Here is a 25,570-nt window from a genome sequence, read left to right as displayed (position 1 = left end):
TTGAAGTTAAGTCTGGAATTTCTTTGTCATTTTCTGCCTCAGTGATCTCTCTAATGCTGTCAATGTGGTGTTGAAGTCCCCCACTACTATTGTGTGGCTAAGTCTTTTTGTAGGTCTAGAAGTACCTGTTTTATGAATCTGGTTGCTCTAATGTTGGCTGTGTATATATTTAGGGTAGTTAAGTCTTCTTGTTGAATTAACTCTTTATCATATGTAATGCCCTTCTTTGTCATTTTTTTACTCTTGTTGGTTGAAAGTCTGTTTTATCTGATATATGAATAGCAACCCCTACCCATTTTTTGTTTTCTATTTGCATGGTAAATCTTTTTCCAACCCTTTACTTTGAGCCTATGGATGTCATTAATGTGTGAGAATGGTCACTTGAAGGTAGCAAGTGGATGGCTCTTATCGAACTTGCCACCTTGTGCCTTTTAAGTGAGGTGTTCAGACCATTTACATTCAAGGTTAATATTGATGTGCAAGGTTTTGATCCTATCATGAGATTGTTAGCAGTTGTTTTGTAATTTCTGTGGTGTGGTTGCTTTATAGGATCTATAGGCTATGTTCTTAAAAGTGTGTTTCTGTGATAGCAGATATCATTCTATCATTTCCGTGTTTTGAACTCCTTTAAGAATCTTTTGTACAGCTGATCTGGTGGTAACATATTCCCTTAGCTCTTGCTTATCTAGAAAATATTTTCTTTCTCCTTTGCTTATGAAGCTTAATTTGGAGGGATATGACATTCTTGGTTGGAATTTCTTGTCTTTAAGAATGCTGAAAAAAGACTTCCAATCTCCCCTGGCATGTAAGGTTTCTGCTGAGAAGTTCATTGTTAGCCTGATGCATTCCCTTTGTACACAATCCGACCTTTTTCTCTAGCTGCCTTTAAGATGTTTTCTGCTGGGCGTGGTGGCTCACACCTGTAATCCCAGCACTTTGGGAAGCCAAGGTCAGCAGATCACTTGAGGTCAGGAGTTCAAGACCAACCTGGCCAACATGGCAAAACCCGGTCTCTACTAAAAATATAAAAATTAGCTGACCATGGTGGTGTGTGCCTGTAGTCGCAGCTACTCAGGAAGCTGAGTTATGAGAATTGTTTGAGCCCCGGAGGAGGAGTCTACAATGAGCCAAGATAATGCCATTGCACTCCAGCCTGGGTGACAGTGAGACTCCATCTTGGAAAAAAAAAAAGTATTTTATTTAGCATTGACCTTGGACAGTCTGGTGACTGTATGCCTTGGTGATGCTCATTTTGTATAGTATCTTGCAGGTGTTCTCTGAATTTCTTGTATCTGGATGTCTACCTCTAGCAAGATTAAGGAAACTTTCTTGAATTATTCCCTCAAATATGTTTTTCCTTCTTAGGAATGCCAGTAATTCATAGGTTTGGTTGTTTTACATAATCCCATATTTCTCAAAGCCTTTGTTCACCTTTAAAAATTATTTTTTCCTTATTTTTATGTAACTGAGTGAGCTCAAAAGATCAGTCTTCAAGCTCTGAAATTCTTTCTTCTGCTCAGTCCAGTCTATTGATAAAGCTTTCAATTGTATTTTGAAATTCCCTGAGTGAGTTTTTCAACTCCAGAAGTTCTGATTGATTTCTTTTTACCATATTTATCTCTTCCTTCATTTCCTGGATTGCTTTAGAAGTTTTGTGTTGTTGATTTTTAACCTTGACTTGGGTCTCATTGATCTTCCTTGTAATCCATGCTTTGAATTATGTAACTGTTCTTTCTGAGTTTCTATTTTGGGTATAGACCATTGCTGGAGAGCAAGTTTGATCCTTTGGTGGTGTCATTATATTCAGATTTTTTGTGGTGCCAGAATTCTCGCACTGATTCCTTCTCATCTGGAGATGCTGGCATTTTAATTTTATAGTGATTTTCATGTGGGTAGGATTATTTATTTTTCCTTCTTTCCCTATAATATTGTTGGTTTTTTTTTTTTTTTCTTTCCCTTTCCCTTTTCCCCCCTCTCTAAGGAGTGTGACTATTAAGAATGCTGGGTAGGGTCTTTTGGCTTTGCTTCTACAACCCTTTTCACTTCTGTCAACAGGTTTTGGGCTGTGCAGTTCAACCTACAAGTCAGTAGATGGTGCTTATAGGTAAGAGCCTGCTCTGGCCAATGTGACTGGGTGTATACTTGATCCTTGTTTATGGGGAAAAGCTCTGTTACCTCAGGCAATGAGCTAATTCATGAGGTCCATAGTGGTCTGAGCTCCCTGCTCAGACACAGGGAGGTAGGGGCCAAAATGGGCAGAGCTGGACTGGGCAGGTCCAAATACAGGTCCCCTAATGACAGGTACAAGCACCAGCACCAAGGGGGAATGCAGTGGGTAGCCACACTAAGCACCTAGAGATGCTTGGGAAATTTCCTTGACCCCAAGTTCCCTGCTCAGGAATGGGGGCGGCCTAGACTAATCCAGTAGAGTCACTGATCCAGATGCCTGAAGATCTGTCTAGGCATGGAGCCCCGCTACACCAGGATCTATGCACAGGAAGGGTGGGGTGCTCAGGCTGCTGTTCCAGGCGAGCGAGTGCTCTGAATGCCTGGAGATCTGCCTGAGCATGGAGGAGAGAGGGCCCCCTGTACCAAGACCTCTGCACAGGAGGGTTTGGGTGACTCAGACTGCTGATCGAGGCAAATGGGTGCTCTGAATGCCTGATGATCTGCCTGGTCATGGAGCAGAGAGGGCCTTGCTGCACCATCATCTATGTCTTGGAATGGGAGGGGCAGCAGCTCAGGCTGCTGAACCAGATGAGCAAGTGCACCTAATGCCTGGAGATCTGCTGGGGTGCAAAACGGAGAGTGCCTCCCCACACCCAGATCTCTGCACAGGAAGGGTAGGGCACTCAGGCTGCTAATCCATGTGAGCAGGTGCTCCAAATGCCTAGAGATGTGCCTAGAGGTGGAGTGGAGAGGGCACCCTTGCACCACAATCTATACACAGGAAAGGTAGGACAACTCAGGCTGCTGATCCAAGGAAGGGGGTGCTCCAGACACCTGGAGATCTGCCTGGGTGTGGAGCAGAGAGAGCCATGCTGTACCACAATCTGTCCATGAAGGGTGGGGCAGCTCAGGCTGCTGGTCCCAACAAGCAAGTGCTCCAAATGCCTGGATTTCTGCCTGAGGGTGGAGCAGAGAGGGCTCTGCTGCACCACAATCTCAGGGGAGCTGGCTGGGTCACCCTGCAGTGACATATGCAGACTAGTTCCAGGTCACTAAGCTAGCCCTGGCTGCAAGTCTCATCACACAGGAGAAACTGCAGCTGTAGCAGCTCTCCTCCCACCTCAGGCCTGCAAAGGGGTAGCGCACAATCCCAGCACCTACCGCTGAGGCTCTTTGCACAGTTCTGGCTGTGGAGACCCCTACCCTAAGCCAGAGCAGGTGCTCCAATTGCTGAGCCAAGACTAAAATGCCTGTGTGGCCACACTGCTAGGTCACCAGAGAATGACTGACTGTCCACGCCTGGATTAAAAATGGCACCCTGCCTTCAGTCCCGAGTCTGGGAAAATGTTTGCAGCTTTTCTCTGTCTTTTCCTCACAATGTTTCCAAGCTGCTTCCCCAAGTTAGCTCCAGCGCTTGTGAGAAACAAAGTGCTCTCCCTCAGCCTGGGTTGCTTGGATCCCAGGTGGAAAGGTGAGCCATAGAGGGAGGCTCTCTGCCTCTCCCATGTACTGGGACTTCACTCATTTTTATCAGCTGCATGCCATCACTGGAGCTGTTTATCCACATTCTCCTCCCTGGCATCTGGGGTGTCCTTCACAATTCTAGTGGATTCCCATTTTCCTTTTTGGATAAAAACCCACAGAGATGATCTTTACACACTATCTTGCTATTTCCAAGGGGCCAAGGCACACTAAAAGACTCTAATCTGCCATCTTGGAAATAAAACAGAAACTATTTTTTTTTTAACTCAGTATCCATTTAGAATTATGACCATCTTGTGAGAAATGAAGTTTGAGACTCTACTTTGATATGAAATTTAGTGCTATCGTCTTTAATTGTGTTTTCTTTCACAAATGACTACTAGTGGATGTGTTTAAGTCCAAAATCCTTCTGATGAGGGTTAAGATTTGGGGCTTTGAGCATCCTGTTGACTTCCATTGCTAGTTTCACTATATTAAATTTGAGTTCTGTTAATGGTAAGTTTTATTTTTCTGTTTTTCATTAGTTTTTATGAGTTAAGGACCAAAATGCCACGAAATTTTCAAATGAGCAAATGTTACTGTGCAAATTTGGAAAAGATGCCAAAATACAACTGTTGGCTGGCAGGTAATGTTGCCAGCAATAGCATGAAGTATTTTGTTCCTTAGTTTAAGAAGTTATGAAGAAAGCAGACCTAAGGTGTTACGAGATGATGAAAAATACAGAAAACCCAAATATATAAAAATCAAAGTATTGTTTCACAAAATTGATTGTCTTGCCTTCTCAGCAAAATCACTTCAGTTATTCAAAAGCAAGATTTTCACATCACATTCAAATATTATCATGGGCCAGAAAATGCTATGGAGTATTTTAATTTCATATAATTCACTACCACTTCTATGGCTGTTTTTACTGCCTCTCAAACAATCTCTAGACCTATCCAGTAATATGAAGAGTTGGTATCACACCTCATGTTCCATCTAGATCTACATATATATAAATTTAAGGGTAGTCAGGATTCATATTGCACAATGTTCTTCAACCACCATATGTAGCTCTTGCAAATACCATTCCTGTATACGAATACCTGTGGAATTACAAATTAAGGCATTAAAAGAAGTAAAAAATGGGTGCTCAGCACCACTGGAGAATATATTTCATTATGCACAAATCTTGCATTCATGCTGAGAGGTTTTGACAAGTTACCTTTCCTCTTACCTTACTGCTGCTGCCCTAGTCTTTACTGCACTCCAAAGCAGTGTCTGTGTCTGATCTCAGCAGCAGCATGACCCACAAACCTTTATAGCATTTGGGCACAGTCTTCTTTTTTTTGAAGATAAAGGGTAAAAGATGTGGTAAAGCATTCCCTGAGACCTGAATGTGGTTAATGATGAGAGTGAATCTTTAGGGTTATGGTTCCTGCTGTTTCAGAGCTGAGCTCCAGATCAAGGGCCCACGTGTTTTGCTTTTTTGTTGTTGTTGTGGTTGTTTTCTTCTTCTTCATCTTCTGAGATAGAGTCTCGCTCTGTCATCGAGGCTTGAATGCAGTGGCATGATCTTGGCTCACGGCAACCTCTGCCTCCTGAGTCCGAGCAATTCTCCCACCTCAACCTCCCGAGTAGCTGGCACTACAGGCGCACACCACCACACCCAGCTAATTTTTGTATTTTCAGTAGAGACGGGGTTTCACCATGTTGGCCAGGTTGTTCTTAAACTCCTGACCTCAGTCGATCCACCCACCTTGGCCTCTTAAAGTGCTGGAATTACAGGTGTGAGCCACTGCACCCAGCCCGGGCCCACATGTTCTTGAACAAATGTAGGTTTCTGTGTGTGCCTGTCCTATGCAGAGTCCTCTGAAGCCCAGGGCTCAGAACAGTGGCCCCTCTTTCTAGGTGCAAGGGTAGCACTGCAGGCTTTCACAGGATTCCTGTGGCTACCTGGTAGGGGCTGTTCAGGATGATCCATGGGAGTTAGCATAACACCACTCTAAAGTCAGATGTTGAAAGACAAGGATCAAAGAGAGTTGAGCAAGTGAGCAAGTTAGAGATAATTACAAGCTTCTTAAGAGAACACTGTCTTTTCCACACTGGGAGTATTCTCATAGAGCCACACATAGCACTCCACAGATGGAAAGCCTCCGAATGCTCCCAGCTGACCATATTTGCCACTTCATGAATACTGCAACATCACACAAGAGGATGTCTATTTCCCCAAGCCCTGTGCAGACCAATTTTGATAATGTAACTCTGAATTAAGCTGCAGTTTCTCTCATTCATTTATTCAACTTATACTTTGTTTTACTATTGGTATTCTGGCCTCCTCCACCTCTTTTCCAAATAGTAAGACACTTTGCTTTAGGGGAAGATACTGAGGATGCCAGTGCTTTGCCAATTTCATCAAAGAGAAGACCACTTAACACTTAACCCCTAAACGCGTTTATTTCCTTCTGCTCTGCTGTTTTGGACTCGGCAAAGCTTTACTCATGTCCGAAAAGATGAAAGGGGAGTGGGGAGACCCAAAGCAGTAGTAATTAGTGCTGAGCCTTCACCAAGTCAAGTGGCTGGGGTTTTCCTTCAGCACTTGCTTCCTTTGTATCTCTGTTTCTAGCCACGCTTCAGTCAAGACCCAAATCCTGCTGCTTTTTTTTTTAATCATAAGAAAGGATTTAAATATAAAATTTTATACACTAAACACACTCAAAGTAAATATTCAATCTCTGGATGGAGACAGATTGTCTAGATGACTAATAGAGTCTATCAACTGTTCTCTAAGTTCTTTCCCTCCTTTTAATCTTTGAAAGTCTCTCTTCATCTAGCCTGTTCCTGGTGCTCGGAGTTGAAGCAGCCGTAGTGCAACCAAGAGGCTTCCCTCCATCAACACACTGAGGCTGCCATAACAGAGAGATGGAAAGAGCCCAGTTCTCCAAGGATATTGCTGAATCTTTGCACCAACTCTGATACTTCCAGACTGTATTTCATGAGGTTAATAAACCTCTTTGATGTAAGTCACTTGCAATCAAGGCAACAGGTCTATGCATTTTAACTACACATGGCCCACACTTTGAAAAATCCTGTCGTAAATACTGGTGTCCTCGGAGCTCTGTTCTAGACCCTCTTCTCTCCTTACACAATACTCTCTATATATGTGATCTCACTCACTCCCTTGGCTTGGAATATTATCCACTCTGAAGACCCCTAAATCTGCTTCTAGGCCAGAATCTTCTGAACTTCTTAAATATATAAGAAACTTTAACAGACATCACCACTTGTCTATTAGTCTCCCTGCACTTTAACATATCCAAAACTGAACTACTAATCTGCTCCCCAGAACCCGTTTATCCCCCAGACTTTCCTGTCTCAATAAATGGCAACACGCTCAACTCAGTTGCTCGAGCTAGAGAGCCAGGAATCCTCATCACCTTCTCCTTTTCCCTCACCCCAGCATCCAGTCAATCACCAAGTCCTATCACGTCTTCTCTCCATCCCCACTGCTGCTCCTTGGTCAGGGCCATCGTTAGGTCCCATGAGGACCACTGCCACAGACTTACCTGGTTTCCCGGGCCCTTCCAATTGCTTCCCTATATTGCAGTCAGAATGATCTTTCTGATATGTCGATCTAGTCAGATCTCTTCTCTGTTTAACACTGCTACCTGACTCACTGGACTGGAAGATAACTCCTGCTATGAACTCCCACTGCTTCTGGCGAGTCCCTTAGTATGAGTCATTGTGGCTGCATGGTGGCTCACACCTGTAATCCCAGCACTTTGGGAGGCTGAAGCAGGAGGATCGCTTGAGCTCAGGAGTACAAGACCAGCCTGGGTGACATAGCAAGGCCTCATATATACTAAAAGTCAAAAAAATTAGCTGGGAATGGTGCTGCATACCTGTAGTCCCATCTACTCAGGAGTCTGAGGCAGAAGGATCACTTGAGTCCAGGAGGTTGAGGCTGCAGTGAGCTATGATCATGCCACCGCACTGCAGCCTGGGTAACAGAGTGAGACACTGTCTCAAAGGAAAAAAACTAATTATGCTTTTATTGAGCTTTTTTATTGTCTGTTTTCTCATTGATCTCTAAATTGTATTGAGTATAGGAACTGAAGTATATCCCCACACCTAGCAACAGTGCCTGGCACATGGTAGACAACAAATGTGACATTGAGTGAATAGATTAATTTAGAAGAACATTTTGTAAGCTGGGGGTTGTGACCCACCAGGACCATGAACTCAGTCTAGTGGATTATAATCAGCTTTAATTTAAAGAAGAAAAAGAAATAGACAAGAATAGCAAATAATAAGAGTATTATTTCATGAAATTTTTTATTCTGAAATTTGTAAAATATATTTCTTATAATGAGTGGCAGTAAAACTAAAATGAAAGCCACTGGGTTATAATAAGCAAGTACTTTTTTCTATAGTAAGAAAAAGCAGCTTTATTTAAAAAAAAAAAAAAAAAATCTGAAAACCTTGTGACTGAAAAAGACTCCTGCCTTGGGGGATTTTTACTTTCACAGATTTCAAAGCCTTAAACTCAAGGGAAAAAAGTGTCTAGAGTTTTAGGTTTCTGTGAGTAGATGACAGAGGAATTAAAAATCCGTCACAGATCCTGCCTGGTAACTATTGCCACAGACCAATGAAGCCTAAAAGTGCTGTTGAATTCTATTTCCTCTGAAGATATATCTTAAGCTTTTTTGTCCCATGGCTGATGACGAAAGTGGAAATCCAGGGTTAAAAGTATGAACTCTTTGCTGTTGAGGGTGGTCACTGATGTAGGTATTGGAGAATTTAATTGGCTGTTTCTCCCAACCTTCTCTCTTGAAGACAAGAGCCCTGAGCCAATGAGGAGCTATTGTTCTGTGTCCATAGCAACAATATAAACAAACTTTGGCCTGCCATCTCCCAAGGGCAAACCTCACAACTCTGGCCCAAGTCGCGGGAATCTGAATGGAGGGGTGACCTTCTCCTCTAGTTTAATTTCATTGCAATACTGAGAAACGTGAACTGTTTTGTCTTTAGAAGGGAAATTCATGTTTGTGCCAGGCCAGCCTTTGTAAAAGCCTTTGATTGGATTCACTAGAAGTCTGTCTTCCCACACTACATATACTGTGAATTTTCTGCTTCAGCATTTCAACCACTTGGAATGGCCACTAAAGTCTTGAGTTCTGGAACCTCTGGATTTGATCTAAAGTAAACTCTGATTCTGTGTTGATGGGGAAGCATTTCTCTCTAACATTGTGATTTCTTTAAGATGCTTGACTCGGGCCACATGAGAATAACAGATCTTTGGGCAGTCCAAGGTAAGCTCTTTGAAAAAGATGTTTTATATTATTTTTTCTACTGATTATTAATACTAACCAGTAACTTCTCTGAAGCCTCTGCCGGCTCACTGGTGACAATTGTTAGGGCGAGCCTCAGGTAAAATCATCAGGGAGAAGTGCAAGAAAGGAAAAAAAGAGGGAGAAAGAATCCTTACACACACTCACACACCCCTCGATGATTAGAGCTATTCGATGTCAAGCCACTGTAAACGCAGATCTATCCGTGATGACGTGGAAATATCTACTAGATATCCTGTTACATAAAAAGAACAAGAGGCAACATCATGTGCAAAGTATGCTCTCATGTATGCAAATCATTTTTTAAAAATCTATTATGCTTCTCTACAGGTTAAGTTCTATATGCAAGACATTTAAGATTATATGCATTTCTGGAAGGATGCCCCCAAAATCTGTTAGAAGTGGTTCCCACTTAAGAAGCTATAAGAAGTCAAGGACTGATTTTAGCTACTGAAATATTAAAATACTGCCATATAGGCCGGGAACGGTGGCTCACACCTGTAATCCCAGCACTTTGGGAGGCCGAGGTGGGTGGATCACCTGAAGTCAGGAGTTTGAGACCAGCCTGGCCAATATGGTGAAACCCCATCTTTACAAAAATACAAAAATTAGCCAGGCGTGGTGGCGGGTGCCTGTAATCCCAGCTACTGGGGAAGCTGAGGTAGGAGAATCGCTTGAACCTCAGAGGTAGAGGTTGCAGTGAGCCGAGAACCTGCCATTGCACTCCAGTCTAGGCAACAAGAGCAAAACTCTGTCTCAAAATAATAATAATAATAATAAATAAAATACTGCCATATTGATTGGTAGATGACCATTGTCCAAGCCCCTTGCATGTCCTCCTTGCTACCTTGGTTGTCCCAACTCCTCCCTGGCACCCCAGACCACCTCATGATTGAGCAGCTAAGGACTTAATGCATGGCACGGAGGTGGGAGTGAGATCCCCCAGGACCCTGTTCCAACCCTGGTTGATTATTCAATAGCCTTGTCGTACTGGTTGTTAAATATTTTGAGTATCACTTCTATGGGTGTTCAAAGAGAAAGGCCTTTATTTTTATTTTATTTATTTATTTTTTTAGAGACAAGGTCTTGTGCTGTCACCCAGGCTGAAACGCAGTGGTGTGATCATAGCTCACTGCAACCTCAAACTCCTGGCCTTAAGTGATCCTCCCACGCCATCTGCCAAGTAGCTGGGACTACAGGCACACTCCACCACACTAAGCTATTTTTAAAATTTTTTGTAGATACAGAGTCTCAATATGTTGCACAGGCAGGTCTCAAGCTCCTAACCTCAAGCAACTCTCGCACCTCAGTCTCCCAAAGTGTTGGGATTACAGACATATGCCACCACACCTATGAGGCCATTTTTTTTTTCTTAAGAGCAAAAGAATAGATACCAAGACATCATTTATCATGGGGAAGAAGAAAAGGAAACAACCACACGTTCATCAAAGATCATTGAAAATCTATGTAAAACTCCACTGAGTGATTGTATCACCCATACAATTTACCTCTGCTTTCTCGCTTTTGAATGCAAACGTTTAATATTATTTATAATATGGTAACAATGATTACAACATTTTGGCAGTTTCATCTGTGAATCTCTTTTCTCTTTGTTTTTGTTTTTTGTTCTATTTATTTATTTATTGAGACAAAGTCTTGTTCTGTCACCCAGGCTGGAATGCAGTGGCAAGATCTCGGCTCACTGCAACCTCCATCTCATGGGTTCAAGTGATTCTTCTGCCTCAGCCTCCCGAGTAGCTGGGATTACAGGCGTATGCCACCACACCGGGCTACTTTTTGTGTTTTTAGTAGAGACAGGGTTTCGCCATGTTGGCTAGGCTGGTCTTGAACTCCTGACCTCAAGTGATCCACTTGCCTCGGCCTCCCAAAGTGCTGGAATTACAGGCATGAGCCACCGCACTGTCTTTTTCCTCTTTGTTGAGCTGGCTCCAACCACCGTGATGAGCTGATTACAACCATCAAGTTTACTAGTCAGCTAAGAAATATGCATCAAATGCCCATTGTGGACAAGCCACTTCGCAAGGCTTAGTGGAGGTGTTGAGGCACAAAGAGCTCTCCATAGTGGAGTCCTGGCCTTCAAGAAGAGAGAAGGCAGTTGCTAGAAGTGGGCCTGCCTTAACCTCTCACTTCCTGCCCCACGGACTCCTGCTAAATCTCCTAAGTTCAGAGTTCTCCCCTTTCCTACAGGAAGCAGATAGAAGGTTCGAAGCAGAAGCAGAGCTTCTTTTTTGCTACTGTGGCAGCCTCCTTTCAGACTCTCAACTGAATTCTAGCCCCTTGTAGCATCATCTTCCCACCTGGGCACTCAATCCCATCTGCTTCTCTGACCTCATCTCCTTGACTTGTCCCTGACAGGCCCCCAAACACAGTGGAGTGTGGACAGTTATAAACGGCGGCCCTGTCACCTGCTCTTTAGGCCTTCGCTGTTCAGCCAGTCTCCTGGACTCCTTTCTAGCCCTGACATCTATTGCAGAAGATCCCCTAGTCCCAGGCCTCTGACCCAGCCAATCCCTGCACACTCTGCCTTTATTCCAAGGCCAGGTCTGTTGCCTTCACTCCACTGCTCACTTAGCTGTCTTTCTGCCGACTCCTCTACTGACTGCAAGCTCCCTGAGGGCAAAATCCAGCCAGCATCTAGAACAGTACTCACAGCACGAGGCTCTAAAGATTTGTGCTGTTAAAGGAGCAGTTACGAGTGGGTGAGTAGTCACTTCACTTCTTTAAGTTTTAGTATCTTCATATGGAAAACAGATTCAACCTTAAGGTCCTCTCTAGCTCTTAAGGTCATTAGACACCATCAGTGGATTTCTCAAGCATCAGTCATGTTGGAGAAAAAGGTTGATTTCATTTTTTCGACTGGTTCTTAAGCAAATGTATTCCAGTATAATATTGAAAACTAATCATAGACTTAGAAATTTGAGTTAAATCTGTTATCATTTTAATGCTTCTGTTGGGCTATTGATTCTTATAACATTTTTGGCATTTGTTTTTATTACTAATGAAATATCCACTGACATGGCCTGGCACAGTGGCTCATGCCTGTAATCCCAGCACTTGGGAGGCTGAGGCAGGAGGATCACTTGAGGCCAGGAGTTCGAGATCAGCCTGGAATACATAGCAAAACCCAGTCTCTACTAAAAATACAAAAATTGGCCAGGCATACTGGTGGGCACTTGTAGGAGGCTGGAGGCCTCCACCTACAGGAGGTTGAGGCAGGAGAATCACTTGAACCCAGGAAGCAGAGGTTGTAGTAAGCCAAGATTGTACCACTGCACTCCAGCCTGGGTGACAGAGCGAGACTCTGAAAAGAAAAAAGAAAAGAAGAAAAGAAAAGAGAAAAGAAATATCCACTGACATCATTTAAAAATAAAATAATGTTAAAAATTCATTAAGGAAAAGTCTCAATTTCTGCCCCACCCCCAACCTGTCAGTTCTAATTCTCAATGTGCTCCTAGAGGCAATTATTTTCAACTCTGTTATCTATTTCTTTGGAATTTTACCTCATACTTGCAAATAATTTGTGCTCCGTATGTTAATTTTTCTTTCTGGTACATCAGATGAGGATTTGGCTCTTACACATCCCCATTCTGCTCATTCTTCCCGTGTAGTCACAATTCACTTTTTGGCTAAGTCAATATTAAGTATTTACATTTGATACATATGAGTGTGTGCCATACTATGATTATGTTTACTTTCTCGTTCAATATTTTTTAGCTTAGAGTAATTGCACATTTTATTTTCTTAGGTTTCTATGTTTGTATTGCCAATCCCGCACCTACACTCCCAAATGCTCTGGTTCTGATTGCTCTGTAGCAAAGTTACCGCAAATTTAGTGGCTTCAAACAACACCAATTTATTATAGTCTCACTGAGCTAAAATCAAGAGGTCAGCAGAGCTGCATTCCTTCCGGAGGCTCCAGGGAGGAATTTTGTTCCTTGCCTTTTCCAGCTTCTAGATGCTGCCCCAATTCCTTGGCTCCCGGACCTTTTCCTCAATCACTCCTACCTCTTCCTCCATTATCACATCTTCTCTGACTGATAATTCAAGTTAATCTCTCTATCTCAAGATCTTTCATTTAACCACAGCTGCTTTTGCCATGTAAGGTAACATAGTCACACTTTCCAGAGATTAGGACATGCGGTGTAGGGAAAGGGACAATATTCATCCTACCATGTGCTCCTACAGATCTACCAGCTGCCTGTCAATATTGTCAGGTAATCTACCAGTTCCAAGTCCTGCACCCTCTGGGACCTCTGATGAGTGAATTGGCTCCATCTTGTTCATACTCTGTCTTTGCAGGTACATAGGCTGTAGTGAGCTATGGTGAGAGCCCTAGTTATGATGCCAAACATGTAGGGACATCCCTTGTGCAATCTTCTCTCTCTCCCATTTTCTTGCTCTTATGGAATTAAATCTCTTTTAATACTGTACTCTAATTTTAGTTGGATTCTGGAAAAGAAAGATAAGCCAGTGTAGTCAAGCCACCATGTTTATCTGATAGTTGTCTTTCATCAAGACTCTCATAATAGGGGTTTTGTTTTTATGGAGCCAGGGAAGGAGTTTCCACTCTGTAATTCAAAGAGGTGACCAGGAATGAGAAATGAGGAGATTCAGTTGCATTGTAGCTCAGGCAGCAGAACTAATTTTCCAGGAAGTTCTGTGCTGAACTTGCTGTGGGAATTTCTCTTCCTTTCAGTGAGAACTGGTGTGGCCTGCTGGAAAGGAAGGAGCTTGGGAGTCAAGGAGATTTTGTGTTTGTTTCCAGGTCTGCAACTTCCTGCCACTGTGACTTCTCTGAGTCTCAGTAGCCTCATCTGTAGTATCAGCATAACAATAATTGAGCGGTTGTACCTGGCTCACAGCAAGGACTCAGTTATGGCAAATTTTATTTTATTTTATTTTATTTTATTTTTGTTTTATTTTTATCTTATTTTTTGAGAGGAAATCTCACTCTCCACCCAGGCTGGAGTGCAGTGGCACAGTCTTGGCTCACTGCAACCTCTGCCTCCCAGGTTCAAGCAATCCTCCCACCTCAGCCTCCTAAGTAGCTGGGATTATAGGTGTGTACCACCATGCCCAGCTAATTTTTGTATTATTAGTAGAGATGGGGTTTCACCATGTTGGCCAGGCTGGTCTCAAACTCCTGACCTCAAGTGATGCATCCACCTCGGCCCCCCAAAGTGCTGGGATTACAGGCATAAGCCACCATGCCTGGCCAGTTATGGCAAAGTTTAAATTGCTTTCAAGTCAAGTCTACTGAGTAGAAAGGAATGAGCTGTTAACCTATAGCCAAGACCCTGCACCAGATCAACAGCTTCTGGAGTCTACCATTGTTCTTTGGGTCCTCCCTGGGTTCTTCCAAATTTGTCTGTATTTTTGCTTTGATTCTAAATGGTTTAACTTTCTGCTGTTGTTTTTCGATTTCAGCAAGAGCCTCCTGATCTAGCACCCAAGACTGCCGCTGACCTTTGGCCATGTACTCCAACCCTCTCATCTATTGCACCTGCTGGGACCCCTGGAACTTGGGACCACGGAAGCTAATCAAGACCCCTCAACTACCACACAAGAACTCCACAGGGAGGTCCAAGTAAGAATTATCTGGGATGGAGTAGGCACAGGGACCTTGGGATCCATTTGTAGCCTCATTTCTTTCATAAGATTTCTAAAACAGCAAGTGTGGCAGCAAAATCCCAGGTGGGCCAGAAAGCCTTGCTTTCTCCAGCTTCCCTGCCAGCTGGTTGGCTGCACCCTCATCTTGCCAGCCCTGCCAGGGCTTTGTGCCGTTTTAAATGAGGAAGTCTCAGTGTTGGTGCAAAGGCAAAGTGCAGCTTCCAACCAAAGGGCCTTGATGGCAGCTGCCCCCTCCATGTGGGATAAAGAGCTTTGGGAACTGGGGGACAAACTCTTCCTGGGACAGTGAACAACTGCCAGGGCCTTGGGCCTGAGTTTTAAAGGCCTCAGATTTTAAAGATTCCAGCTGTCAGATCATGCATTCCAATTTTGGGTCACTATAGGGATGTACTTAATCTGGGAGTGTAAAAAGGGTTTCCGAATTTCCAACTTTTTTGTTTTAATTATTGTTTTTCACTTTCAGGCTAACTCCTCTTCTACCAGCTCCAAAAAATCACAATTACCTCCAACCAACAAAACCTGTTGTTTCCCCGAAGTAAGTATTGTTTTGTTTTGTTTTCTGTTTTTGAGATGGAGTCTCACTCTGTTGCCCAGGATGGAGTGCAGTGGCGCAACCTCAGTGGCTCACTGCAACCTCCACTTCCCAGTCTCAAGAGATTCTCCTGCCTCAGTGTCTCGACTAGCTGGGACTACAGGTGTGCGAGTCACCATGCCCAGCTACTTTTTTGTATTTTAATAGAGACGGGGTTTCGCCACGCTGCCTAGGGTGGTCTTGAACTCCTGAACTCAAGCGATCTACCCGCATTGGCCTCCCAAAGTATTGGGACTACAGGTGTGAGCCACTGTTCCCAGCAGTTTGTTTGAGATGGAGTCTTGCTGTGTCACCCAGGCTGGACCACAGTGGTGCCATCTTGGCTTAATCCAACCTCTACCTCCCTGGTTCAAACGATTCTCCTGCCTTAGCCTCCTGAGTAGCTGGGATTACAGGCACCCATCACCATGCCCAGGTAATTTTTGTATTTGTGGTAACAACGGGGTTTCACTGTGTTGGCCAGGCTGGTCTTGAACTCCTGACCTTAAGTGATCAGCCCTCCCCGACCTTCAAATTGCTGGGATTACAGTCGTGAGCCACTGCTCCTGGCCTTAAGTATTTGTATGTCCGTGAGGCAGAAATGGTTTAAGGCATGTGAATAAAATAATCTCCCTCCCACCTGGCCTGACTTGAACTAATTGATGCCAGGGATGTTAGAGAATTGCCAGAATCCACCTTGATTTCTCACAAACCTCAGATCCTACATGTAGATTTTGGGGTCCTCTGCATCCACAGCTTCCAAAGTCATTGCATCATTTGATTCAAAGTCACTGTATCAACTGCTCTCCACAGGGGTGCCCTCAATAGCTCTTTTCTGCCCTTGAGCCCAAAGCTTGATGTGCCCTGTTGTCACAGAGCCTTGACCCTCCCATGTATTTAGGGTGGTGACCCTCTCTTTAGCTGATTACTTTCCTGTGTCTAAGATTTTCTGTGGGTTGTATCTTGGTTTTAATCACAAATTAAAATTTTTACTCACATTTTACAAGCTTAGAAATGTATCTCAGTTTTAGGTCTTTGTATGAATCTTTGTATTCCATTAATTTTTTTGGAAAATATTTATTGAACACCTATTATTTATTAGGCACTGTTTCAGGTGCTGGGAAAACAGCCAGAAAGACAATAAAGTCTCCACTCTCCTGGCACTTATCTTCTAGTGAGGGAGGGGAAGAGGACCATAAACTAGTTATTACATCTGAGGTTGGCAAGTGCTACACAGAAAAATAATGCAGGCAAAGTGGGAGGGGCTGTGAGGGTGGGGATACTTTATGTAGGGAGGTCGGGCGAGTCCCTGTGTAAAGGGGACAGAAGGAGCCTTGATGATGCCTGGGGCAAGCACTCTTGGCAGAGGGACCAGCAAGTCCAAAGGTCCTGGGGTGGGAACTTCCTTGGCATGTCTGACCTCTTCCAGGAAGGCAGTGGCCAGTGTGGCATGAGCGGAGCAAGTGAGCAGGGAGTGGTGGGAGATGAGCTCAAAGCAGATAACGAGGTGATGGGTGTGGTGGGCAGGACAGTGACCCCCTCCCAAGGACGTCTACACCCTAACACCCAGAGACTGCAAATATGTTGTTACTTGCCAAAGAAGAATTAAGGCTGCAGATGGAATTAAGGTTGCTAATCAGCTGACCTTGAGTTGGAGAGATTATCCTGGATTATCCCAGACCCCGTGTAATCACAAAGGTCCTTCTTTGTACGTGAAAGAGGAGGTCAGTGTCAGAGTCAGAGAAGGAGCTGTGACAACAGAAGCAGAGGTCAGAGCGATGCAGTTGCTGCTGGCTTTGGAGATGGAGGGAAAGGTCACTGTGAACATATACACATATATGGTATTCATTTTTTATATAGTATATATAAAGATTTGAATGAAAAACAAGTTTAACTTTAACGTTTGTATCTTAATGGGATTCATTTCATTATCTGGAACATTTGTTTATATAGAATGTTTCATTCTCCAATAAAGAGAGTTCCACACAGTTCCCTGAACTGAGTGTGTGTGTGCCCGTGTGTGTGTAAGCGGGTGGCGAGGGGTGTCACCTGACTCACAGAGCCTTGACTCAGGGAGAATATGTAAGGGTCCCTCTAGCTGGTTTATGCTCCTCCAAAACAGAAGTTGCCCCAACATCATAGGACAACTCTTTTGCCTCCTTGGGCAGGACCTTTTCATGAGCGCTCCCACTTTGGGGCCCTCAGGAGCCCGGCTTCAGTGAGTTCCCCAACTATCCTAGGGATCCCCTAAGAAGGTCAGGTCAGAGAGCAGAAGTCAGATGGTGGCGGCCTCAGGGTTCAGCTCCTAAGCTTTGAACTTCTCTTTGCTGTCTGGTTGCTTTCTGAGCATGTCTTTCTCTTGCAGAAAGAAAATCCATGCAGCAAGGCAAGAAGAGAGCAATAAATCATTTTATGTGAGTAAAGGCAGGAAGAGGGCGGTGGGACTAAAATTTATTGAGCGCCTACCATGTGCAAGCGTGGGCCTTTTACATTTTTATACTTACCTTGTTGAATCTTCACAAAGATCCTGGGAGGAGGTGCTGTTATTATTGCATATTGTGCATGGCAGGTAAGTGGAAGAACCACGACTTGAACTCAGCTCAGCCAGATTCCAGAGTGGGCATTTAATTGCCACTCTCTCCTGCTTGCACAAGGCAAACAGAGTGTCCCAGGGAAACCGGACATGACAGCTAGTCCAGGCCAGTGAACAGCTCATGCCCAGATGCAGGAAGCCCTCTGCTGACCTTGGGAAGTCACGAATGCTGGGGAGAGGCAGCCAGGACCCCTCAGGGGAGCAGGGGCGGGAGGGCACTAGAGAAGGTGATGGGAACCAAACTCGAAGGATCTTGGTGCCTACCTGGGAATGTGGGCCTGACCCTTCTGGTGTCTGGGAGCCTTTACTGGTCTGACACAGGCACAGGACCAAGTAAGAGTTACATTTCAGAAGAAGCAGTCTCTGGTGGGATATAATTGATACATTTTACTGTATTCTGTGTTTATCTAGTTTTTTTTGTTTATTTGTTTGTTTTTAAATACCATGCAGTCCTTTAATGGTTAGGGAAAAAATGTACAAGCAAAAATATAATTGCCCTCTAGGTGGAGAGGATGAACTGTTGAGGAGCAAGAGTGAAGGCAGAGAAGCCAGAGTCCAAGAGAAAGATGGTGGTGGCCTGGGGCTGTCAGGCAGGGGTGTGGAGAGAGGAGGGTGATTCAGAGAGACATGAAGGGGTGACAACAGCAGGGCTCAAGGGGCTGCAGCGTGTGCTATGCAGCTCTCAGAGCCCCAGGGCTTGCCCTGGTCCAGGCCAGCGGAGGCCCTGCCCAGGTTTCTGACTTGGCATCTAATGGGAGAAGGAGGAGGAAATGACATTTTGTTTGCAACCATCCTAGTCATTTTCTCATATGTTGTTTTGTTTTTCCCTCACAAAAGCCATTTGAGGAGTTATTAACCCCACTTTCTGATGAGAAAACTGAGGCACAGAGATGCTGGATGGCTATTGTCTGGTGGCAGAGTCAAAATTTACTCAGGCCTCTTTGATTCCAAAACCTGAGCAGTTGCCGCATGCCCACCTCCGGCCACAAGGGTGAACACAAGTAGGGGGGCAGGGGCATCAATGGCTTGGTGTGGCACAGAGCTTGAGAGGCCCCTAGGGACACCCAGGAGCCACCTAAGCATCAGGTTTGAGTTTCAGAGATGTGAGGATGAGCTACAATGGGTGAAGGGCCCAGAAGGGCGTGGGCTCTGGAGTCCCAGGTCCCTGTTTTTAAGATGTGAGTGAGGCAATAGGAGAAGATTTGGAGAAATCTCAGCACTCCAAGTCTGCCATTTTATCCTACTTTCCCTTGATGCCTAGGAAGTGATCAACGTGTCACCTGGCTATCAACTTGTTCGGAATCGGGAACAGATCTCTGTCACCTTAGGGGATGAGATGTTTGATGGGAAAAAGCGGTGGGAATCGGAGATCCCAAACAAAGGCAGATTTTCCAGGTAATGCTGTTGAACCAACATTCAGCTGCTTGGGGCTACTCCCACCGGCTCAGCCTGGCCTCAGGGATAAGCCAAAGCCACTATGCCCACACCCAGGCCACTGGTGCCTGCTCTGGAGAGGTCACAAGGGCACCCCCCTCCTCACCCCTGCTTCCTGATGATGCATCTCTCCACATCTGCCTCTCTTTCCTCTGATCCCATCCGTGAGCAGATCCAAGGGGCAGGATGAAGATTGATTGGGAGTTATGTGATTGATCCCAAAGGACAGCAATTGTTCCTGGGGTGAGGAATAGATAGAAGAGCCATAAATTAGTCTGAATTTGGGGCATGCAAATTAAGTAAAGTGAGGGTTTCTGGGAGGCTGGAGTGCACATGGGTTTTTTTGTTTTTGTTTTTGTTTTTGTTTTTGTTTTGAGACAGAGTCTCTCTCTGTCACCCAGGCTGGAGTTTAGTGGCACGATCTGGGCTCACTGCAACCTCTGCCTCCCAGGTTTAAGCAATTCTCATGCCTTAGCCTCTCGAGTAGCTAGGATTACAGGCTTGCACTACCACACCCAGCTAATTTTTATAGTTTTAGTAGAGATGGGATTTCACCATGTTAGCCAGGCTGGTCTCTAACTCCTGACCTCAGGTAGTAATCCTCCAGCCTCAGCCTCCCAAAGTGCTGGGATTATAGGCATGAGCCACCGTGCTCAGCCTCTTTTTCATTATGTCCAAAAATACTACTCAGCTCATGCCCCTGGGAGATGAAGCGTGGAAGGTTCCTGCCTGACTTCATCCTGTTAGCACAGCCATCCTGTCTGTCTTCAGGCCCCACCCACTCTCTGTCCTCCAATGCCATATCAAGTATATCTCCATGTCTTTCTTTTTTCATTAACAGATGCAGATTCATCTCTACATCTTTTCATTCTACTCTTTAATCTCTTATTCATATCTTCTGCTTCCCCGATATCCTGCGCATGTTCAGGCATCTTACTTCTTAACTGCACTACTGAATGGCTCTCCAAGTGCCTCTTCCCTCAGGCTTATTTTGCTGTAACAATTATTTTTTCAACACACAAGTCTAAAAGACCAACAATAGAAAACATACACACACACACACACACACACACACACACACACACAATCATCTACCTATCTGCTAGTGTATTGGCAGAATTCAACCAAACTGTTAGCAGTGGTTACATCTGGGAAGGGATTCAGATTGAGGGTGAGAATGAAGGACCCTCAAGTCGAATGATGCCATGCCATGGAGTCTCTCTGATCTGACCTGGCCCAGAGGGGCTGGACCCAAGTTCTTGTCTTCCCACCCAGGGGCACTCAGCCTCTGCTTTCTTTTCCCTGCTTATCCATAGCCCTCTGCAGGAAGAGAATGGGGCATGCGCCTATAGTCAAGCTAGCACGACAGCCCACCTCTTGGCCTCACAAGGAAGTTGTCACCCATTGTGCACAATAAAACACGATAACGTGTGCTTGTTGTATTCACTGGTAAAGCTGTGAGTGTTGTTTATAGTGAGGATCGTGTTCAAAAGATAGGGGCTCCCTATTATTCAACTTTCTAATGCCTTTTCTTTCTCATACCCTGGAACTGTCTCCTCCTGTATCCCCTCTCTTGTTTTGTCAGCCCACATTCTCTCTGTGCTCAGTTAGACATGGGAGGTGGTTGACCAAAGAGGTCAAAGCATCTTGCATTGAGGACTTCCTCTCAGCTCCACTGCACATGGCATCACCTGCTGCCTTGTCACTGTAGCCCAACCAGACAGAGTTAAATAATTTACAGATATCATGGCAGCCTTAGACCCAGAAACAGAGAAAACTATGACCTGTGCTGAAAGCCACTCTCTTAAATCCCCTCTTAGTCCCATCTCTGGCCCAGTCCTTGTCTGTGGTTCACAGTCAGCATCAATCCTATTGCACATCTTCTAATTTCCTAATCCCCTGAACTTCATCCTCTGTTTCAACCATCATCACCAAATCAAGGTCAAACTCTAATAAATTTCTGACATATTCTTATTTTCCTTCTACTCAGTAGGGCACCAAACCATCCTGTTCAAGTCTAGTGAGCTTACCCAAAAGAGTCAGATCTGAGCCTCAACTGCCTTATTGCCAAATGCCTTCTCTAAGACTGTCCCTATCCCTCCACCCCCACCTCATAATGATGGAGCAGGTGCAGGACATGGCCAGCTCTCACCAGGCCAGAGTCAGTAATGCTCAGGGGTCTGAGTGGCATGGAATGGTAAGCTTTGTGGGTGATAGAAGAATTACTTCTCCTACAGGACCAACATCATTTCTGACCTACAAGAGCAAATTTCAGAGCTGACAGCAATAATTGAACAAATGAACAGAGACCACCAGTCTGCCCAGAAATTGGTGAGTGACCTTACATTAGCTAACATCTTCATGGGCAAGATAAAATTAATGTTTCACCTGAAAGTGAGCAAATCCTGCCTGCTAGAATGGAATTATACTGTCAACAAGGATTAACACTAGATTTTAAGTTCCTTGAAGGCAAGATCTGAGTCTTAGTCCTCTTTGGCTCTTCCAAGCCAAGCCCTTTGTTCAATAAATGATTGCTCAATTGAATTACATATCAAAAAATCTGAAGGCCATGATGTAACAGAGATGATGGTCTAGCACCGGAGACCAGACCTACCCAAAAAAACCAGTCAGTGAAAGAGATGCACCAACATTATGAACTGAATAAGTAGAAAACAACATAGAGCAAGGCACAAATTGTTCTGTTCCCTTATTAATAATGTGCTCTCTGGCACTGCAGAGCACAGTGGAAGAGGGGTGGGAAGGGGGCCGTGCCCCATGAATTGGAAGGTTTTTCAGAAAGTGCAGATCAGAATGGGACGGGGTCCTCAGTCTTGTGTTGTTGATGCTGATTTTATTTCCAGCTCTCCAATGAAATGGACCTCCGCTGTGCTGAGATGAAACAGAACTTTGAAAACAAGAACAGGTACACTTTCTGGCATGGACCCGTGTGTGCTGATGGCTCTAAGGCTCCTGCATCCTTTGCAGGATTTTAGTTCACTGGGTCTTCAGATAGTTCCAAATGGAGTTTGGGGGATGACGGGTGGGGGAGATGAACAAGACATATGTCTTTGAAGAGCAGGATGGCTTGATTCAAAGCCACTAAAATAAACCACAAAGAAAGTTATTACTGCTTTTGCATTTTATCATCCAATCCTTTCATTTCAATTATAATCTCCCTTTTTGTTGGTTACTGAGAAGAGTCATTTTTGTTCTCTATGAGATTTCTGTGATAAATAACTGTTGTTCCCAGCCAAGTCTCCTCCTCCACCATCTCCTCGTTCTTCTCTTCCTCCTCCTCTTTTTCTTTTTCTCACCTCTACTCTCCCTGGCTGCTAGGTCAGGGACTCAGCAAAATAGGAAGAAAGTATGAGAGAGTCAGGAGCAAAGTCAAATCAAGAGAAAATTAAAAGGAGTCCAAATATAGAGAGATAGAGAATAGAACATGGTTACCATAGTCGGGCAGGAGGAAGAAAATAGGGAGATATTAATCAAAGGATACAATGTTGCAAATATGTAGGGTGAACAAATCCAAAAATATAATGTAAAAAGATAAGAGCTATAGTTAATAATAATGTATGATATTAAGAATGTTGCTAAATGAGTTTATAGCTGTTCTCACCGCAGGGGGAAGATAGTTAACTAAGTGAGCTGATGAATACGTTAATTTGTTCCACTATAGTAACCTTTAACTATATGTACGTAGTAATCTCCATTATTGTAACCATTTGTGTATATATATACACACACACATATATAAACTCTACATATATATATGCTTGTGTAGTGTGTGTATATATATATATAGTAAAAATTATGTGTAGTATATAGATACAGTAAGATGGTTACTATAGTAGAGATTCATATATATGACATATATAGATGAATCTTATGACATCATGTTGTATACCTTAAATATACACAATACGATTTACTTTTTAAAAGAGTTTTATTATGTGTATGGGTGAAGATAATCTTAACATCCCCTTTCAGGCTACTTGCTGCACACCAGAGCAGCCTTAGAAATCCTGGTGGAGAGATAGCACTCTTAGTTGAGTCATAGCCATTTATACATTTATTTATCTATAGACTTTACCTGTTAGAGTAGTTTTAGGTTTACAGGAAAAATGAGGAGAAGGCACAGAGAGTTTCTGTGCACCCATTCCTAATCAAATTCAATCAAATTAAACTCAAAGATGAGTACACCAAGACACATAATAATCAAACTATCAAAAATCAAAGACAAAGCAAAAATTCTGAGAGCTTCAGAAGGTAAGAAACACATCACACACAAAGGAGTGCCAATACAATTGTAATTTTTGAACAGAAACCCTGCAGGCCAGGAGTCAGTGTGATGATGTATTAAAGTGCTGAAGGAAAAAACTGCCTACCAAGCAAAGACAGCAAAGCTGTCTTCCCCAGTTGAGGAAGAAATAGAAACTTTCCCAAACAAAAATTAAGGGAGTTCATTACCACTATGTCTGCCTTACAGAAATTGCAAAAGGAAGTTTTAAAAACTGAAACAGAAAGCTGCTGACTAATAACATGAAACATATGAAAGCACAACACTCAATAGTATAAGCAAAATAGAGTCATACTCAGAATATTTTAGGACTGTGATGATGGGATGTAAGACAATTTTATCCCAACATGAGGGTAAAAATACAAAACTGTTAATAACTATAGCTAAAATAAATTTTCAAGGATATACATTATAAAATGATATCAATTCTGATATCAAAAACAACATGTTAGGGAGGGAGTAAAACTGTTGAGTCATTGTATGCAATTAAACTTGTTATCAGCTTGAAATAGCTTATTACAAGAGCAAGATATTCAAACTAAGTGTCGTGGTAACCACAAAGAAAAAAATCTTTAGCAGGATTAAAAGCATACACTACAAAAAATATCAAACCACAAAAGAAGAGAGCAAGAGAGGTAGAAAGAATCTACAAAACAACAAAACAAAAATTAACAAAATAGCAGTAGTAAGTCCTTACCTATTAATAATTACCTTGAATGTAAATGGATTAAATTCTCTCATTAAAAAAAATAGAATGGGTGAATGGAGTTTTTAAAAACAAGAACCAACTATATGTTGCCTACAAGAGACTCATGTCACCTGTAAGGCACATGAGCACCCCTCCCAGGGTCTGAGAGTAAGCCCACTAAACCTTCCGCTACCACCATTGCTGGCACCTACCTGCATGCACCACCTATGGGCCTGAGGACAGGACCACCCAACTTCTCATAGCCACCGCCAACACCAGTGAGTACCACTTGGGTCCCAGAGGGTTGTCTCACTATTGCTACTGCCATCAGCCACAACACACCCATTGCCAATGGGTCTGTGAACCTACCTACCTGCCCAGCCCATAGCTGCCATTCCTGACACCTGAAAAAGCCACTAAAGCCCGAGAATTGGCGTGCCTGAACCCACTAATACTTAATGCCAGCATATGCCACCCTGGGGCCCAAAGATAGGCACACTTATAAAACTAGAATAAAACTAGAAATCAATAACAAGAAAAACTTTGGAAACTATACAAATGCATGGAAATTAAACAGCATTCTCCTGAATGACCAATAGAACAATGAAGAAATTAAGATGGAAATAAAAAAATTTCTTGAAACAAAAAAAATTGAAATACAACATACCAAAGCCTGTGAGATACAGCAAAAGCAGTGCTAAGACAGAAGTTTATAGCAATAAACACCTACATCAAAAAAGTAGAAAGATTTCAAATAAATAGTCTAACGATGCACCTGAAGGAATTAAAAACCAAGCCCAAAATTAATAGAAGAAAAGAAGTAGTAAGATCAGACCAGAACTAAATGAAATAGAAACTACAAAAACAATACAAAGGGTCAGCAAAAAAAATAAGTTCTTTAAAAAGATGAATGAAACTGATAAACCACTAACTAGACTAGCCAAAAAAAGACAAGAGAAGACCCAAATAAAATCAGAAATGAAAAAAAAGACACTACAGCTGATGCCACAGAAATACAAGAAATCATCAGAGACTATTATGAACAACTATAACACTAACAAACTAAAAAACCTAGCAAAAAGAGATAAATTCCTGAAAACCTAAAATATACCAAGATGAAGCAGGAAGAAATTGAAAATTATTCAAGACCAATAATGAGTAGCAAGGTTGAATCAGTAATAAAAACTCTCCCAACAAAGAAAAGCCCAGGACTAGATGGATTCACTGACAAATTCTACCAAACACACAAAGGAGAACTAATAGCAGTCCTCCTCAAACTATTCAAAAAAAAAATGAAGAGGAGGAAATTCTCCCTTACTTATTCTGTGAGGCCAACATTACCTTAATACCA

General features: G+C 43.3%; 1 protein-coding gene across 6 annotated transcripts in view; it reads left to right on the top strand.

Annotated features, from left to right (window-relative positions):
* The first annotated feature begins 3,209 nt into the window (after positions 1-3,209).
* FLACC1 (flagellum associated containing coiled-coil domains 1) overlaps positions 3,210-25,570 on the top strand; it is a 68,079-nt gene continuing 45,718 nt past the window's right edge. Inside the window, exons 1-10 of one of the 6 annotated variants that reach the window (XM_038001754.2) lie at positions 3,211-3,640; positions 6,465-6,649; positions 8,894-8,942; positions 11,358-11,701; positions 14,430-14,589; positions 15,097-15,168; positions 17,570-17,618; positions 19,059-19,192; positions 21,469-21,562; positions 22,093-22,154. In XM_038001754.2, coding sequence (XP_037857682.2) covers positions 14,477-14,589; positions 15,097-15,168; positions 17,570-17,618; positions 19,059-19,192; positions 21,469-21,562; positions 22,093-22,154 — 524 coding nt within the window. In that variant the 5' untranslated portion in view covers positions 3,211-3,640; positions 6,465-6,649; positions 8,894-8,942; positions 11,358-11,701; positions 14,430-14,476. The other 5 variants (XM_038001753.2, XM_073019926.1, XM_038001755.2 and 2 more) reach the window with 5 other exon arrangements.

The sequence above is a fragment of the Chlorocebus sabaeus genome, chromosome 10 (genome assembly GCF_047675955.1).
Source record: "Chlorocebus sabaeus isolate Y175 chromosome 10, mChlSab1.0.hap1, whole genome shotgun sequence".
In the NCBI taxonomy this organism is placed as follows: domain Eukaryota; kingdom Metazoa; phylum Chordata; class Mammalia; order Primates; family Cercopithecidae; genus Chlorocebus; species Chlorocebus sabaeus.
Note: the sequence above shows the minus strand (reverse complement) of the source record. Positions and strands in the feature narration are given on the sequence as shown.